Source organism: Strix uralensis, chromosome 32 (assembly GCF_047716275.1).
Source record: "Strix uralensis isolate ZFMK-TIS-50842 chromosome 32, bStrUra1, whole genome shotgun sequence".
Lineage (NCBI taxonomy): Eukaryota > Metazoa > Chordata > Aves > Strigiformes > Strigidae > Strix > Strix uralensis.
The window spans coordinates 3,335,623-3,353,116 of NC_134003.1; the positions used below are offsets into that span (position 1 = coordinate 3,335,623).

Consider the following 17,494-nt stretch of genomic DNA (forward strand, 5'->3'; position numbering starts at 1 on the left):
GGGAGGAGGCGACAGCAGCCCCCAGGACCCACGGGCGTGGGGACACCCCGAGGACAGGACAGGGCCAGGAGCCCCGGCGGGGATCGGGCCCGCCCCAAATATCCCTTTGGACTGGGGGCCTCCCCCCCCCTCCCCAAATCCCCCTTTGGACTCTGGGCCGGCTCCTTCCCGCGCGGCGCTGGGGACCCGCGGCCGTCCCCGCTCGGGACGCGGTTTGCCGGTGGCACTTGGGACGCTTGTGTCCCCTCCCCCCATCCCGGCTGCACCCTCCCCCCCCCCATGGCCCCCCCCCCGAAAAACCCCAAAACCCCCTTTGTTCCCCTTCTTCAAACTACCGAGTGGATCCCCCCCGGGCGCGGGGCTGGCGGGGGGGGGGTCCCTGGGGACAGCGCGCCCTGCGTGTACATACCTGTATAGGACGGGGGGCCCCCCGCCCCCCCGCTGCTGCCCGGCCGCGCTTGTAAATAAACCCCCGCGCGGGACCCTGGGATCCTGTGTCGAGTGCGTCTGGTCTCAGCGGGGGGGGTACACGGGGAAGGGGGGTTGGTGCTGGCGCTCGTGCGCGTGCGTGTGCAAGGACGGTCACGCCTGGGCGCTGCGCGTGTGCCCGGGGAAGTGTGCCCGGGTGGGCCGACGTGTGTGCAAGCTCACGTGAGCACGCACAAGCACGCCCCGGCACATGCGAGAGCAGGCGCGAGCACGCCCGAGCTCGTGTGAGCACGCCCGAGCGCGCACAAGCACGCCCGCGCTCACACGAGCATGTAGGAGCGCGCACAAGCACGCCCGAGCACGCGCGAGCCCCCGTGAGCGTGCGGAAGCGCGCAGGAGCGTGCGCAAGCGTGCCGCCCGCGCCCTGCCCTGCGGTTTCGACGCGCCGAGGAGCAGGAAGCGGCCTCGAAGGCGGCCGCCGCCTTCCTGCCGCCGCCAGCGGTTCGCCCCGGGCCCTCGAGGCTGCGTCAGGGCCCCGGGGCCGCCGCGCTTCCTCCTCGGGGGCCGCTTCCGCTCGCCGCCCGCCTGCCCCGGCCCCCAGCGCCGCGCCGGGGCTCTGGGGCGCCCGCGCCCCGCTCGGGCCATGGGCAGGGTCTGACCCCGCTGCCGGGGGGGGTCCGCGCCGCCTCCATGTCGCTGGCGCTGAAGGCCCGGCAGAAGGCGAGGCGCAAGGGCGGCACCAAGGAGCGGGTGTTCGGCTGCGACCTCCTGGAGCACCTGCAGCAGTCGGGGCAGGAGGGTGAGTGCTGCCGCCGCCCGCGGGGTCCCGCCGAGCGCCCCCCTCTCCCTCGGGGGTCACCTCGGGGGTCGCCCCCGTGGCTGCCGGAAGCCGGGGGGGTGCCCGGCGGTGCCGCGGGGAGGGGGCGGGGGGTGACTCGGGCCACGCGGTTGCATCACCGGCGGTTGAGCAAGTGTCGCGGCTGGGGCGCCTCCCGGCACGGCCCCCCCGAGATTTGGGGGGGTCCCGGCGCCTCGTCGCGGCTCCAATCTCGGTGTCCCGCTGGGATGGGGACGGGCGGCCTCATCCCTGGGGACTCGGTGGCCCCCGGACGGGGACGGCGTCACTGGGTAGCGGGGGGGTGGGTGGCCCCGGCGCTCCCAGCGAGGGTCTGGGCCGGGGGGAGGTGGGTGACGGCGGCGCCGGGGCGCCCGTCCCGCAGTGCCCCAGGTGCTGAGGAGCTGCACCAGCTTCGTGGAGCAGCACGGGGTGGTGGACGGGATCTACCGCCTCTCCGGCGTCTCCTCCAACATCCAGCGGCTGCGGTGAGCGGGGCCGGGCGGGGGCACGGAGACGGGCCGGGGGAGGTGGAGGGGCGGAGGTGGGCTGGAGATGGTGGAGATGGGATGGGGATGGAGCAGTTGGGATGGAGACAGGATGGAGATGGAGATGGTGGAGAAGGAGATGGGATGGGGATGGAGATGGGGTGGAGACGGTGGAGATGGTGGAGAAGGGATGGAGATGGGATGAGGATGGAGATGGGGTGGGGATGGAGATGGGATGGAGATGGTGGAGATGGTGGAGAAGGGATGGAGATGGGATGGGGATGGAGATGGGATGGGGATGGAGATGGGGTGGGGATGGAGATGGGATGGAGATGGTGGAGATGGTGGAGAAGGGATGGAGATGGGATGGGGATGGAGATGGGATGGAGATGGTGGAGATGGTGGAGAAGGGATGGAGATGGGATGGGGATGGAGATGGGATGGGGATGGAGATGGGATGAAGAGGATGGAGATGGTGGAGAAGGGATGGGGATGGGATGGGGATGAGGGAGATGGGATGGGGATGAAGCAGCTGGGAAGGAGATGGAGCGGTTGGGATGCAGATGGGATGAAGATGGAGATGGTGGAGATGGAGGCAGGAGCAGGTGGGGTGGGGTTGGGATGGAGGCGGGAGCGGGTGGGGCGGAGCTGAGGCAGCGGGAGCCGGGATGGAGCCCGAGACCAAACGGGATCAAACAGGAGGAAAACGGGAGGGAGACGGGGGCGGGTGGGGCTGGATGGGGCTGGGCCCGGGAGGGAGGTGGGGAGGGGCACGGGATGGAAATGGGACCAAAAAGGGTGGAAACGGGTCTGGGCTGAGGCAGGAGCAGATGGGCTGGAGACAGGGATGGGCTGGAGGTGGGACGGGGGGGGGCGGGGGGAGACAGGAGCAGGCGGGAGAGCCCAGGAGGGGACAGGGAGGAGGAGGGGGACAGCAGGGGGACGGGGGGGGGGACGGGCCGCAGCCAGCGCAGGAGCCAACCCCGGTGCTGAGTTGGCCGGATCCGGCCCCGCGGCTCCTTCCTGCCCCGGCTGCCCCCGCGCTCGGCCCCGTCCCGCGTCTTTCACTTGTTCCTTTTCTGCCTTTTTCCATCTGTTTATTTTCTTGTTTACTCTTTATTTTCTCTTTCATTCTTCCCATATTCGGTTCGGTTTTTTCACTCTTTTGGTTCTTTCCTCGACTGTTTCTTTTCTCCCCTTTTCCTGTGTCCCCAATCTGTCCCCCTGTCCCCTCTGTCCCCTCTGTCCCCCTGTACTCCCTGTCCCCTCCATCCCTCCGTCCCCTCCATCCCCCTGTCCCCTCCATCCCCCTGTCCCCATGTCCCCTCCATCCCTCTGTTCCCCTGTCCCCTCCATCCCCCTGTCCCCCTGTCCCCTCCATCCCTCTGTTCCCCTGTCCCCTCCATCCCCCTGTCCCCATGTCCCCTCCATCCCTGTCCCCTCCATCCCGGCCGTGCTGCGCCAGGACCCGCCCAATTCGTGGCCCCTCGTGGCTGTGGCCGGTCCCTGGGGACCACGCTGGTCCCTGTGTGTCCCCCAGCCCCGCGGGCAGCGCCCGGCCCAGCCGCCCTCCCCTCCCCACCCCTCCACGGGCACGGGGACGCCCCGGGGACACCCCCTGACCTGAGGGGGACGGCGCCGTCCGTCCGTCCCCGCCGTCCCCCGCCGAGCCGGCCGCCTCGCTCGCAGGCAGGAGTTCGACGGCGACCGCTGCCCCGACCTGCAGAAGGACGTCTACCTGCAGGACATCCACTGCGTCAGCTCGCTCTGCAAGGCGTACTTCCGCGAGCTCCCCAACCCCCTCCTCACCTACCAGCTCTACGACAAATTCGCCGTGAGTGTCCCCGGTGCCACCGCCCGTCCCCGACCCCCGGGGGTGGCACTTGTCACCCCGTCCCCGTCCCCCACAGGACGCGGTGGCCATCCAGATGGAAGAGGCTCGTCTGGTGAAGATCAAGGAGGTGCTGAAGGAGCTGCCGGTGCCCCACTATAGGTAGGGGGGCGCGGGGGGACCCCGCAGCGGTGACCCCGGGGCCGCCGCTGTCCCTAACGCGCCCCGGCGCCGGCAGGACCCTGGAGTTCCTGATGAGGCACCTCCTGCGCATGGCGGCCCACAGCAGCCACACCAACATGCACGCCCGCAACCTGGCCATCGTCTGGGCGCCCAACCTGCTGCGGTGAGCGCCGAGAGGGAGGAGGGGGGGCGAGGGGAGCGGGGAGGGGGCCACGAGCCCCCCTGCGAGCCCCCCGACTCCGCGGCAGGTCGAAGGACATCGAGGCGACGGGGTTCAACGGCACAGCGGCGTTCATGGAGGTGCGCGTCCAGTCCATCGTGGTGGAGTTCATCCTCACCCACGTCGAGCAGCTCTTCGGGGACGCTCCCCTGCGCGGTACGGCCTGGCCCTGGGGCGGGGGGGACACACACACCCAGTGAGGGGGTCCCCGACGCCCCGTCTCGGTGTCCCGCAGGCAGCGAGTCCCCCCGGCGGTCCCTGCTGCTGGGCGGGGGGGGGCCGGGGGACGGGCAGCCCCCGCCGTACCACGTGCCGGCTGCGCTCAGCCAGGGCGACGGGCCCCCCCCGATCCGGCCCTACCACACCATCATCGAGCTCAGCGACCACAGGTAGGACCCCCCGGGACCCCCCCCCGGGGACCCCCTCGGCCTGGGCAGTGCCGTGAGCACGCGTGACCCCGCGCACGCGTGTTCTTACGTGCGCAAGCGTGCGCACGCGCTCTCCCGCGGCCGAAGGCACCGTGTGCCCTCGTGCGCACACGCGAGCGTGCCCAGGCGTGCCCACGTGCGCCCACCGCCCCTGACGCCCGGGGGCCCGCAGGAGGAAGGGTTCCCTCAAGGCCAAGAAGTGGAGATCCATCTTCCACCTGGGCCGCTCCAGCCACGAGGCCAAGCGCAAGCTGGCGAAGGCGGAGGAGAAAGGTGGGGAGTCCAGAGGGTCCCCAGAGGGTCCCCAGAGGGAGGGACCCCATCGCTCGGGGGCGACACGTCCCCACAGCCAACCCCGCTGCCATTCCCCTTCTCCTTCCCCCAACCAAGATGACAAGTGCGGTAAAATCACCCTGCGGCCAGCCAAGAGCATGGACTCGCTCAGCTCCGTCCCCTTCGCCGGCGACGGTAAGAGGGAGAGGCCGGGGGACCCGTCCCTGTCCCCGAGGCGGGATGAGGGGACGGGGTGGGGACAGAGGACACAGCGCAGGGACGCAGGGGCAGGACAGGGATGGAGAAGGCGCCGCGCGTCGCCCCGGTCCCCCAGCTCGGCAGTGCCGCGGTGCCGCCCGGCCGGGTCCCCGGGAGGGGGGACAGGGGCCACCTCCGGGGACTGAGGCTTCTCCCCGGCGGGCGCAGACGACCCCCGGCTGAGCAAGAAGCGGTCGGCGAAGCAGCCGCCGCAGCGCCGGGAGAGCTTCGACACCTGCCCGCCAGCACCGGGGAGCTGCCCCGAGCTGGACGAGAGCCTGGAGGAGAAGCTGAGGGGGCAGGAGGAGCCGCGGGCCCCCGAGTCTGAGGGCGAAAGCAGCACCAAGTCGGAGCCCACCACCCCCAAAGCCGGCCGGGCCTCGCTGGTGGCCCCCGGCCGCTCGCCCAAGGCCGCCCGCAGCCGCGCCGAGAAGTGCGCGGGGGTCCACATCTCCGGGCCCTTCTCCGTCACCGTCCCCTTCCACATCACCTCCAACCTCTCCCGCCTGACGCGGGGGCTGCCGTGCCCGGCGCTGGCCCAGGCGGCCACGGGCATGGACCCCCCCACCAGCCCCCCGCTGCCCGCCCGCCGCTCCGCCGGGGACCCCGAGCACCGCACCGGTGAGAGGTGGCCGCCGGGACCGGCTGGCGCGGGACCCCCGGGGTGCTGGGGGGGGGGACACTGGGCTCAGTCCCCCCCCGCGTCCCTCCGCAGGGGAGGGGAAGGCGGACGCGGAGCAGAACCGGCTCTCCCTGGAGCTGCGGGACTCCTTCGCCTTCCTGGACAGCCAGGAGACGTGGCTGGAGGGCGGCGGGGACGGGGACCCCGCGGCGTGGTCCCCGCTGCCGGACACCGGCCCCGGGGACAGCGAGGGCTTCCCGGCCATCGAGGAGGGGATCGAGAGCGGGTTCATGAACGTGAGCTGCCACCGTCACCCCCTGCTCTGGGACAGGGGCGGGAGGGCTGGAGGGTCACCTCTGCTGTCCCCAGGCAGGGTGGGGACGGAGGGTACAGGGATGGGGACAGGGATGAGGTGGGAATGGGGACAGGGATGGGATGGGGTGGGAGGGGATGGGATGGGGTGGGAGGGGATGGGGACAGGGATGGGGACAGGGATGGGATTGGGGACACACACAGAGGGGCCACGGTGGCATCGGTGCCTCCAGCCCCAGCACAGGGTGTCGGGGCCCTGCCCTGCTCGGTGCCCGCGTGGGGTGGGGGGTCTCCGGCACGGCCGTCACCCTCCCGCCCGTCCCCGTCCCCAGCCGGGGGAGCCCCCCGCCGAGCAGCCCGGCAGTTACCTCTCCATCGAGGAGTGCATGGAGGAGGAGATGTTCTTCATGGCGCCCAGCGGCTCCGACACCGAGGACCGCGCCGGCGACACCGACTCGGACGACATGTTCCTCAGCGCCCACGACGAGCTCAGCCCACTGGCGGCGGCGCTGGAGCCCCTCGAGCAGGCGCCGGGCGAGGCCTCGGCCCCGCAGAGCCCGGCCCGCCCCGGCGCCGCCACGCCGCAGGACAGGTCCCTGTCGCCGTGCCCTGCGGAGGAGGGTGCTGCGGGTGAGGGGCAGCGCCCCGGGGACCCCGCTGCGGTGTTGGCAGAGGCGGGGGCACCGGGCGCCGGGCAGCCCCCAGGGGAGGGGGCTGGGGGGGAAGGGGCCACGGGCGGCAGCTCCAGCCCCAGCAGAACTGACTCCGGCACCGAAGCCGGGGCCGAGGCCGAAGGCGCTGGGGACCGAGCGGGAGCGGAGCCGGTTCCCGACACGTTGGACCAGGAAGTCGAAGAGGATGGAGCCGGCTCCGGCCCCCCCACCCCAGAGGAGCCTGGGGAGGGCGAACCCCACCCACCACCAGGGTCCCCTCCAGCCCCCACGCCGGAGGAGGCCCCCCAGGAGCCAGCAGAGCCCCCAGTCCCCGGGTCTGTCCCCGAGGTTGTCCCTGAGGCTCTCCCGCCCTCGGCAGCCAGCGTGGACGGGACCGGTGCCACCCCTGGGAGCAGCCCCGGTTCTCCCTCGCTCTCCGCCTCGGCCCCGGAGCTGCACAAGCCTCTCCCCGAAGCCCCGGAGCCGAGCGAGGCCGAGCCCCCCGGGGAGCCGGGGCGCCCCGAGCCCGCGGCCGTGCTGCGCCGCGATGGCAGCGCCCCGGCGCGCCTGGCCGCCCGCACCGTCAGGGTGCAGCAGGCCCGGTCGGTCCCCGTCGTGCCCCCCAAGCCCCAGTTTGCCAGGATCCCCCCGGCCCTGCAGCCCTGGGCGCCCCCGGCCACGGAGGGGGACGCCGCCGCGCCGCCCCAGCATCTCCCCAGCCCCACGGTGCCGGAGGGGCCTCCCGGGGATGGCGGGGCGGCGGCGAGGAGAGCGGGCTGGCGGGAGGGCGGCAGCGTGTCCTTCGACGAGGCGGTGGCCGCGGCCGCTGAGCAGCCGCTGGCCCAGGCGCCGGTGAGGAGGATCCAGACCTACGGCGGGGGGGAGCTGGCGCCCACCGCCCCCCCCAAGGCGCTGCCCTTCCAGAAGGCCCCGCTGCGACCGCGCCTGCTGCGGCCCCTCAGCTGCGTGGCGGCGCCCGAGGGCGAGGCGCCGGGGAGGAACCGGCTGAGCCTGACCCGGCCGGCGGCACAGGCCGAGGGGGCGGCGCTGGCCCCACCGCGGCGGCCGGTGGGCACCGAGGGGGCGGCGGGCGAGCGCTGAGCTTGGGGGACATTGACGCTCCTGCGCAGGCGGCGACGAGGTCAATAAAGGCGCTTTGTCTACCTGCAGCCTCTCGACACGACATGATGGCACGCGGGGGAGTCTCCCCGTGCAGCAGCCTGGGCCGGGGGGGATGTCGGGGCGGGGGGTCCCTCGCCCGGCGGCGGCGCCAGGGGCCGGTTTTGGCGAGCGGGGTGTGAGGCCCGGCGGGGAGGCGATGCCCGCCTCCAAGATGGCGCCGCCCTCACCCAAGATGGCGGCCGCACGGAAGCGCCGCGCTTCGCCGTCTAAGATGGCGCCCGGCGGGGCCGGCACGCACTGAGATGGCGCCGGCGGGGAGGGGCGGGGAGGCCGTGCCCGGCGTCAAGATGGCGGCGGCGCGCGGCGCTACGCGGCGCCCCTGCCCAAGATGGCGGCGGGGCGGGGGGCGCGGCGGATGCGGGACTCGCTTCCGCCCGGCCCCGTCATGGCGGCGCGGCGGCGCCGTGCGCATGTGCGGGGCTTCATGGCGAGACAAGGGGCCGAGCGCGCGCAGGGCGGCCCGGCGCGGCGAGGTAACGGCGGGGGCGGGCGGGGGGCGCCGGTCCGGGGCCGGGGGGCGCGGCGGGGCCGGGCCGGGCCGCCCCCCCCCCCCCCTTCCCGGCCTGCGGGGCGCGGGGCCGGGCCCGGCCGCGGCCGCCGGTGGGTGCGGGCCCGGCCGCGGCCCCCGGGCCCATCCGCCGCTGCCCCCGCGGGGTGCGGGGCCCTCCCCTGCCCCGGGCCGCCGGGATCCGCCGCCCGCCGCCGCCCTCCCGCGCGGCGCGGCCCCCCCGGGCCTGTCACCCCCCTGGGGCCCGCGGCGGGGCCCCCCCCGCGGCCTGTCACCCCCTGCGCCGCCGCCCCGGGCCTGTCACCCTCCGCGGGGGGCGGCCCGTGTCCCCCCCGCTCTGACACCGCCGGGTCCCGGCCCGGTTGGGAGGCGCCGGGCCCGGGGGGGCGGGACCCGCTCGAGGGGGCACCCGGGGCCGTGCGGGGGGGGAGGGGTGACACGGGGCTAAACCCGCCCGGGGCGGCCGGGGGGGGGGGCGGCGGAGACCGGGGTCCCCGTTCCCGGTGTCCTGAGCGGCTGCCGCCGGGTGACAAAGAAACGGGGGGAGCGGGGCGGCGCGGCCCCCGCCGGGGTCACCGGGGAGCTCCGGCACCGGCCGCACCCCAAAACCGAACCGCGGGGGGGGGGCGGTGGCTTCGGGGACACCCGGGATGCGACGGCGGGGGCGGGGCGGGGGGGGGGGGGGCGACGCCCCAAAACAGCCCCCGGGGTCCCGGCCGGTGCGGGGTCGGGCTGCGGGGACCCGGCACCGTCGCCGGGTGACAGCGGGGAGCTGCCAGCGGCGGGGGGGCGGGGGGGGCTGGCAGCGGTCCCGCTGCGGGAGGAGGAAGAGGAGGAGGGGGGGGGAGGGGGAGGGGGAGGAAGGCCGGGGCTGAGCCGCCGCTCCCGCAGGGCTCTGAAGGCCGGAGGCTCCTCTGCGACCGCCCCGCTGATGCCCGTGGGAGCGGAGCGATGAAGGGGTGAGTGCGGGACCCCCGGCCCCCCCGCGCGGCCCCGCCGGCGCCTGCCGGGGACACGGTGACGTCGGGAGGGTCACCGGGGCCTCCCCCCCCCTCACCCGCCCCCCCCCCCGCAGGCAGCAGAAAGCAGCCGAGACGGAGGAGGGGACGGTGCAGATCCAGGAAGGTGAGTGGGGGGCGACCCCCCCAACCCCCCCGCGGGGGTCCCGGGGGCTGCGCGAGGCCCCGGCCGGGCCCAGTTTAGTGCTGGCCCTGCCCAGTTTAGCCCCAGTTGTGCCCAGTTTAGTGCTGGCCCTGCCCAGTTTAGCCCCAATTGTGCCCAGTTTAGCCCTGGCCCTGCCCAGTTTAGCCCTGGCCATGCCCAGTTTAGTGCTGACCCTCCCCAGTTTAGCCCCAGTTGTGCCCAGTTTAGCCCTGGCCCTGCCCAGTTTAGCCCCAGCCATGCCCAGTTTAGTGCTGACCCTCCCCAGTTTAGCCCCAGCCATGCCCAGTTTAGTGCTGACCCTGCCCAGTTTAGCCCCAGCCATGCCCAGTTTAGTGCTGACCCTGCCCAGTTTAGCCCCAGCCATGCCCAGTTTAGTGCTGACCCTGCCCAGTTTAGCCCCGGCCGTGCCCAGTTTAGTGCTGACCCTGCCCAGTTTAGCCCCAGTTATGCCCAGTTTAGCCCCGGTGTCGGGCACCGTGCAGCTGGAGGCACATCCTGGGCCAACGCCAGACCCCGTCCTCGCCCGGGGCGGGGGGGGGGCGGGGGGTGTCTCCGTGCCCCCTCGCCGCGGCCCCTTCCCCGTCATGGCCCCCCCCCCCTTGTCGCCCCAAGGTGCAGTGGCCACCGGGGAGGATCCCACCAGCGTGGCCATTGCCAGCATCCAGTCGGCCGCCACCTTCCCCGACCCCAACATCAAGTATGTGTTCCGCACCGAGAACGGCGGCACGCAGGTACGGGGGGGCCGGGGGGGGCGCGGGGGGGGCGGGCGGGGCAGGTCCGGACGGCGGCTCTCGCAGGTGATGTACCGGGTGATCCAAGTGGCGGACGGACAGCTGGACGGACAGACGGAGGGCACCAGCGCCATCAGCGGGTACCCGGCCGCCCAGTCCATGACCCAGGTGGGTGCCGCCGGGGGCTGCGGCGCCGTGCGGCGGCGGGGCCGGTCCCGGTGCCCCGCGGCACCCGCTGTCCCCCCCCTGTCCCTCCGCCCCCCCAGGCCGTCATCCAGGGCGCCTTCACCAGCGAGGACGCGGTGGAGACGGAGGCGGCGGCCACCGAGACCCACTACACCTACTTCCCCACCGCGGCCGTGGCCGACACCAGCACCTCCGCCGGCGCGGGGACCACGGCCACCGCCGTCGTCACCACGCAGAACTCAGAGGCCCTCCTGGGGCAGCCCACCCCCACGGGTACGGCCCCCCCAGACCCCCCCGGCCCCCCCCCAGGCGCTTCGGGGGGGCTCCCGCCTGACCCCCGCCTCCGCTTTTGGGCCGTTCAGGGCAATTCTTCGTGATGATGTCGCCGCAGGAGGTGCTGCAGGGGGGGGCGCAGCGCTCCATCGCCCCCCGCGCGCACCCCTACTCCCCGTGAGTACCGCAGCCCCCCCCGCGGGCACCCGCCGGTGGTGTGGGGAGCGGGACGGTGTCCCCGGCGTGGGGGGGACGCGGCCGGACCCCCGCCGGCACCGACGCCGCCGCTCTCCCCCCAGGAAGTCGGAGGCGCCGAGGGCCACCCGGGACGAGAAGCGTCGGGCGCAGCACAACGAAGGTACCGGGGGGGGGGGGGGGCGGGGTCGCCCCGCGCTCGGTGAGGGGGGGGCCCGGCAGCGTGCAGAGCCGCCCCGGTGTTACCTGAAAAATTAAGCTCAGCCTTTGGGAAGCCCGAGCGCGGCCCAGGTGCCCCCCGGCGCGGCCCAGGTGCCCCCCAGCACAGTCCGGGTGCCCCCCCCGGCACTGCCCGGCCCCCTCCTCCCTCGGGGACAAAACCCGGGCGTTGGGCTGGTTTCGCCCCAAAACCGACTCCCCCGTCCTCACGCCCCAGGAGCAGGTGGGCGCCCGCCCTGCCCCACACCCCGAGGCACCGGGCAGAGCTGGGGCCGTTTGGGTGCTTCACCCCCGACCCCGAGGGGCTGGGGGGTGCCCAGGGTGGGGGGCGGCGGGGCAGGACCGGTCCCTCCCCCCCCCCCCCTTTCCCTGGGGGTGCCGGGCTTGGCAGTTGGGCGACCCCCAACCCCAGCTAGGAGGGGGGAAGGGGGGGGATGGTGCATTCTGGGGGTTCAGGGACCCCGTGCGAGGCTGGGTGGGTGCTGAGCGCCCCCCATTCTCCCCCCGCGCCCCCCATTCTCCCCCCCGCCCCCCCCCCCCCCCCCGCAGTGGAGCGCCGGCGCCGGGACAAGATCAACAACTGGATCGTGCAGCTCTCCAAGATCATCCCCGACTGCTCCATGGAGAACACCAAGTCGGGGCAGGTAGGGACCCCCCCGCCATCTCCGGGGGGGGCTGCGGGGCGAGGGAAGGGCTCGGTGGGGTTCCGGTGGCCCCCCCTCACCCCCACATCGTGTCCCCCCCCCAGAGCAAGGGCGGGATCCTCTCCAAAGCCTGCGACTACATCCAGGAGCTGCGGCAGAGCAACCACCGCCTCTCCGAGGAGCTGCAGGGCCTCGACCAGCTCCAGATGGACAACGAGGTCTTGCGGCAGCAGGTGAGGGGCCGGGGGGGCCCCGGGGGGTGCGGGGGGGGGCTCTGCTCGCCCTCACCCCGTTTTTTTGGTTTTTTTTTTTCCCTGCTCCCGCCCCAGGTGGAAGATCTGAAGAACAAGAACCTGATCCTGCGGGCGCAGCTCCGCCAGCACGGCGTGGAGATCGTCATCAAGAACGACACCCACTGACGGGGACGGCGGGGACGGGGACCGGCGGGGGGGCCTGCGCCCCCTCCCCTTGCGCCTACCCCCCCCTCCCCCCCCCCCCCCAGCAGCGAGCACCTCCCCGGCGTGACATGAGGACCCTCCCGTTTGGTTTGTGTCCCCCCCCGGCCCCCTCTCACGTGTGTGTGTCCCCCCCCTCAGCCCCCGCTGCCTGCACACGCTCTCGGCCAGGCGGGCGCCGGCCCCGCTGCCCCCCCCCCCCCCTCCCCAAGCACTGCCTCGGTCTCCCGGCCCCCCCGCCTGCGCCCCCCCTGCCCCCCTCCCCGGGGCACCCTCCCCCTCCCCGGGGGGGCTACGGCACCTCTCGCCCCTCCCTGCCGGCCCCGGGACGCCCCTGGGAGTGTGGGGGATCCCGGGGTGCTGTGGCCCCCCCACACCCCCCCCTCCCCAGTTTCTGCCCGCTGCGGCTGGCCCGGCCCGGTGGGGCCAGACTTTTTTTTAAAACTCTCTGAATTTAAAAAGCGAAAATAAATAAAAATAGTGATTTGTTTTTCCAGGTCCTACGGTTTATTCCTCTTCTCTCTCCTCCCAATTCTGTAGCAGCTCTGGGGGGCTCCCAGGGACCCCAAATCTGCCCTGAGCCCCCCTGGACCCCTCCTCAGCCCCCTCGTGTCCCCCCCTGTCCCTCTGCAGCACCCTGGGGACTTGTGGGGGCTCCCAGGGACCCCCGCTCCCTCCAGAGCCACCCCCCCCCCGGGACTCTGTGTCACTGCTGGGGTGTCATCACGCTGTGACGGCGTGATGTGACATGGCTGTGCCAGCACGGGAGCACTGGGAGGGCACTGGAAGGTCCTGGGGGCTACTGGGAGGGCAGTGGGAGGTCCTGGGGTTAGGGGGAATGTGCTGGAAGATACTGAGAGCACTGGGGGGTCCTGGGAGGGCACTAGGAGGTCCTGGGGGTTACTGGGAGGGCAGTAGAGGGGACTGGAAGCACGGGGAGGGCGGTAGAAGGTACTGGAAGCACTGGGGGGTACTGGGAGGGCACTGGGAGCCCTCCGGCGCCCGAGGAGGCCGCAGGCCCCGTCGCTATGGCAACGCCCGGGTCCCCGCCTCAGGGCCGCCACGAGGCACGCAAGACGCGCCCATTGGCCAGAAGTTAAAGCGCTCTCCCTGATTGGCCGGTAGCCTCGCCCTTTCCACACCTGTCGCCCGCCCCGCCCCTTCGCTCTCAGCCAATCAAACCGGCGCTGCGGGGCCGAGCCAGCCAGTCACTGGAGCGGGGCGCGCCCCCTCTCTGAGGAGACAGGCGGCTCGGCCAATGGAACGGGGGAAGGGGAGGGGCTCCCCGGCACCTGGCGGAGGGGCGTAGCCGGATTGGCCCGGCCCCGGGGAGGGGGCGGTCTCGGTGGGCGGGGCCCACCTGGGCGGGGCGGGGCCGCACCTGGGGCGGGCGGGGGCGCAGTGCGGCGGCGGCGGCGGCCATGGCGGGAGCGGCGCGGCCGGGCGGCCCCGGGCCCCGGCGGCGGCTGCTGCTGCTGCTCGGTGCGGCGGCCGGTGAGTGCCCGGGGGGGGCGGCTGGACGGCCACGAGGTGCCCGAACCATTGTTCGGGGCGCCGCCGGTACCGGGCGGCGGATCCCCGGGGGTGGCAGCGGATCGCGCGGAGGGGGCCGGTACCGGGTGGCTCGGGGGGTCCCCCGGGGCGGTGCCGGGACCGGGGGGTCCCGGTGTTGCCGCCCAGGGCGGGGCTGGTGGCTGGGGGGGCGCGGCGGCGGGGAGGGGGGGGGTTGCCCGGGAGGGTCAAGCGGGCTCCCCCGGTGCCAGCGCCGTGTCACCGTCCCCGCTCACCGAGCCCGGTTTGTACCGGGGAGGGGGGAGATCACGGGCGGGTCCCGGTGCCGCCACACACCGCGATAACGGGCTATTTATAACGCGGCGGCGTCCGCCCGCCTCCCGCGGGACCTCCCGCCCCGGGGGAGCCCCGTTAGTGCCCGACACCGCGGTCCCGGAGCCGCCACCACCCCGTTATTTACGGTTTACGGTTGGTTTGGGGGGCGCCACCCGGGTCACCTCGCCCGGGGAGGGGGCGCCGGTCCCGGGACCCGCGGTACGGTCCCGGTGACGCCCGGGAGCGGGGGGGGGGGGGCAGGAACCGGGGGCGAGGGCTGAGCCGGTGCCGCTGACCCCGTCCCGGCAGCTCCGCTCCCGCCGAGCCCGTCGCCGCCACCTCAGCGACGCCCGGTAATTGGGGGCGGGGGGCTCGGCGGGGGGTGCGGATCCGGCCACACTTCCTGGGGCCGGAAACCCGCCGAGGCAAAACATCCCGGACAACGGGCGGCGGCTTTTCCTCGTGCCGGGGGCGCCCCGGTGGCCCTCGCCCCACGGCAGGCGTCGAGCCGTGTCCCCCCGCCCCGCGTGACCGCGCAGCCGGTGTCGGGGGTTGTGGCCGCGGCCCTTCCTGTCCCCTCGTTGTGCGGGAACAATCCCGGGGCCGTCGGGATTCACCCGGCCCCGGCAGCGCCCGGGACACCCGCGGGGGCGACCCGCCCGCCCCGGCCGCGGGACGGCACCTCCCAGCGGTTTCTGCCCCAAATCCACCCAAACGCCCCCCAAATCCTCCTCCCCGCGCCGTGCTGGGTTCAAGACGGGCAGCACCGGGCCACCGCGCCAGGCCCGGCGCCAGCACAGAGACACCGGGCGCCCCGTTTCCTGCCCGTTTCACCCCAAATCGCTGTGGGCGCCGCCACCCTCCGCCCTGGTTTCGCTTGGCAGCGGCTCGGGGTGCAAAGGTGCAGGTGGGTTGGGGACGAGGCCGTGGCGGTTCCCGGCAGCGCCACCGGCCCCAGCCCCAGGAGCCCGGGCGGCCGCGGGGGAGACACCGAGGACGAGGGACCCGCGCGAGGGGCAGGAGACACGTGTGTGCGGGCTGTGACAAGGCGTGTGCGCACGTGTGCGGGGCCGCGGGGGTGTCTGTGTGTGCGTGTGTGTGTGTGTGTGTGTGTGTGTGCACAGAGGGCAGGGAGTTGCGAAACGCCCCGGCCAGTTTCCTGCGAAACCAGGCAGAAACCGGGCAGGGCGGGAGGCGACGTGACGTGACGGCGGCAGCGCCCGGAGCAGGCAGGACGGGATTTTCCAGCTCCCAAGGCCGCGACAACACGCGTCACCCCTGCGCTGGGGACCGTCACCGCCGCCTCGGGGCTCCCGGTGACCTCCCTGACCCGGCCGCGGCCTCTCCAGCTCCCCGCACCCCGGGGGCCCCCCCGGGTCTCTCAGCGCCTCCTTCCCCCCGCAGTGTCGCTGGTGGGAGCCCAGGTCACCTCCGAGACCAGAGAAGTGCCCGAACACCAGCGTGAGTGCCCGGCACCCCCCGCCCCGGGAGAAGGGGGTGGGGGACACGGCCGAGCCGGGGTCGCCGAGGGCGCGGGGGGGTTCCCAGTGCGGGTCCCCCCCGCCCGCAGCGTCTCTCTCCCCCCGCAGCCGCCGACATCCCCTGCGCGGCCTTTCGCTCCGGCTGGAGCAGCCCCCGCATCGAGTGGAAGTTCCAGAAGGGCTCCTCGCTCGTCCTCTTCTACTACGGGGGGGAGCTGACGGGTACGTCCGCGGTGACCCCCCCCGCTCTGTCCGTCCGTCCGTCCGGGCCCGCTCCCAGCCCCGTCTCCCCTCCCGGCAGAGCCCTACAAGAACCGGGTCCAGTTCTCGCCCACCACCATCCGCTTCAGCACGGTGACGCGGGCGGACACGGGGAAGTACATCTGCGAGGTGGTGGGGGACGGCAGCCAGATCGCCAAGTCCGAGGTCAACCTCATCGTCCAAGGTGCGGCCGCCCCCCAGCCCCGTCCCCAGGCGTCCCCCCCGTCCCCGCGGGGAGGACGCCGACGCCGCGCTCTCCCGCAGTGCCGCCCTCCAAGCCGCTGGCCCACGTGCCGGCCTCGGCCACCATCGGCAGCAGGGCCGTGCTGCGCTGCGCCGAGACGGACGGCTCGCCGCCCCCCACCTTCCGCTGGTACCGCGACGGCGCGCTGATGCCGGCCGACCCCAAGACCAGCCCCACCTTCCGCAACTCCTCCTACACCCTGGACCCCGCCACCGGGGAGCTGGTGAGCGCGGGGGGCTCCGAGCGCGGGGACGCCCCCGGCCTTCCCCCGCCCCGCTCTCACCTCTCCTCCGCTCCCCCCCCAGATCTTCGAGCCCCTGAGCGGCTTCGACACTGGCGACTACTCCTGCGAGGCCAACAACAACGTGGGGTCCCCCCAGAAATCCGACGTTGTCCGCATGGAAGCCAGTAAGGAGCCACCGGCGCCGCGCGTCCCCGACCCCGGCGCGGGGCCTTTCGGGGCTCTGCCTGCGCCATCACCCGCGTTCGAAGACGTTAATTAGCTGTGATGTTAATGACCCCCCGCACGGTCTCCTGACACAACCCCCGGTGTGATGTGGGGAAGGGGAAAAGCCGCCCCCGGGGACGAGCGGCCCAATCCCGACATCAGTGTCAGAGACGGATTTGGGGGCCCCCGCCGGCCTCTTCCCTCGCCGGGATGTTGTGGCGGGACCCCGGGGGTGCTGGGATCCAGCCCCCTCCCAGGATCCGGCCCCATCCCCATCCCAGATCTAATCCCCGTCCCCATCCCGGGATCCAGCCCCGTCCCCATCCCAGCCCCGTCCCCATCTCGGGATCCGTCCCCGTCCCCATCCTGGATCCATCCCAGACCCGTCCCCGTCCCCATCCCGGACCCGTCCCGTCCCTCCTTTCCAGGCGAAGTCAACGTGGGCGGCATCGTGGCGGCGGTCGTGGTGCTGCTGATGGTTCTGGCGCTCGTGGCCTTCGGCGTCTGGTTCGCCTACAGCCGCGGCTTCTTCCGCAGTGAGTGTGGCCCCCGCGCCGCGACTCGCCCCCCCCGGTGCCCCCCCCCCGCCCCTCCCTAAACCCCCCGTTTCTTGTATTTCAGAGAGAAAAGAGTAAGTGAAGCCGTAACGCTGCTGCCTCCCTCCCGGCTGCCTCCTCTTCCTCTGCCGGCGGGGACGGGTGGTCCCGTCCTCCCCCAGCCCCTGCGCGTGGGCTGGGGAGGTGCCTGGGGGGGTGTCACCGGGGCGGGGGGACACGGGGGGGCCAGTGACGTCCCCTAAGGTTGTTGCTTCCCGCAGCGCCGCCGGCAAGAAGGTGATTTACAGCCAACCCTCGCACCGCAGCGACGTGAGTACGGGCGGGCGGCGACGGTGCCGCGTGTCCCCCCCCGGGGTGCCCAAAGGGGGTGAACAGGGACCCCCCTGCTCCCCCGGGTGCCACCCCCGTGCCCAGTGTCCTTTGTCCACATCCCACACCAGCTCCTCGGGGACGGTGACCTCCTCCCTGGGGACAGCGGCAAAGCCACCCGGGCGCTCCCCACCCACGGCCCCGTCCCCGTTGCCCCCCCCCCCCCATAACATCCCCATTGTCCCCCCGTAACGTCCCCGTTGTCCCCGCAGGGAGAG

At 73.8% G+C, this 17,494-nt stretch overlaps 3 protein-coding genes across 4 annotated transcripts; all 3 read left to right on the forward strand.

Moving 5' to 3' along the window:
• Positions 1–1,106: 1,106 nt before the first annotated feature.
• ARHGAP30 (Rho GTPase activating protein 30) lies at positions 1,107–7,702 on the forward strand. The gene is made up of 12 exons (XM_074853551.1): positions 1,107–1,228; positions 1,650–1,752; positions 3,442–3,586; positions 3,663–3,745; positions 3,822–3,929; positions 4,015–4,142; positions 4,222–4,375; positions 4,587–4,687; positions 4,805–4,882; positions 5,114–5,566; positions 5,661–5,863; positions 6,212–7,702. Exons 1-12 carry the CDS (start codon positions 1,120–1,122, stop codon positions 7,631–7,633), a joined length of 3,087 nt encoding a protein of 1,028 aa, XP_074709652.1. The 5' UTR covers positions 1,107–1,119; the 3' UTR covers positions 7,634–7,702.
• A 375-nt stretch (positions 7,703–8,077) lies between these two features.
• On the forward strand, positions 8,078–12,203 carry USF1 (upstream transcription factor 1). 2 transcript variants are annotated; one of them, XM_074853552.1, is made up of 11 exons: positions 8,078–8,187; positions 9,114–9,181; positions 9,298–9,347; positions 9,999–10,117; positions 10,184–10,285; positions 10,384–10,576; positions 10,666–10,753; positions 10,876–10,934; positions 11,540–11,634; positions 11,739–11,867; positions 11,964–12,203. In XM_074853552.1, exons 1-11 carry the CDS (start codon positions 8,125–8,127, stop codon positions 12,051–12,053), a joined length of 1,056 nt encoding a protein of 351 aa, XP_074709653.1. In that variant the 5' UTR covers positions 8,078–8,124; the 3' UTR covers positions 12,054–12,203. The 2 variants fall into 2 exon arrangements, with proteins under 2 accessions (XP_074709653.1, XP_074709654.1); XM_074853553.1 differs by having other exon boundaries at positions 10,005–10,117.
• A 1,261-nt stretch (positions 12,204–13,464) lies between these two features.
• Positions 13,465–17,037, forward strand: F11R (F11 receptor). Its single transcript, XM_074853554.1, has 8 exons — positions 13,465–13,583; positions 15,321–15,377; positions 15,506–15,619; positions 15,699–15,842; positions 15,923–16,125; positions 16,208–16,310; positions 16,779–16,886; positions 16,972–17,037. Exons 1-8 carry the CDS (start codon positions 13,511–13,513, stop codon positions 16,983–16,985), a joined length of 816 nt encoding a protein of 271 aa, XP_074709655.1. The 5' UTR covers positions 13,465–13,510; the 3' UTR covers positions 16,986–17,037.
• Positions 17,038–17,494: the final 457 nt, after the last annotated feature.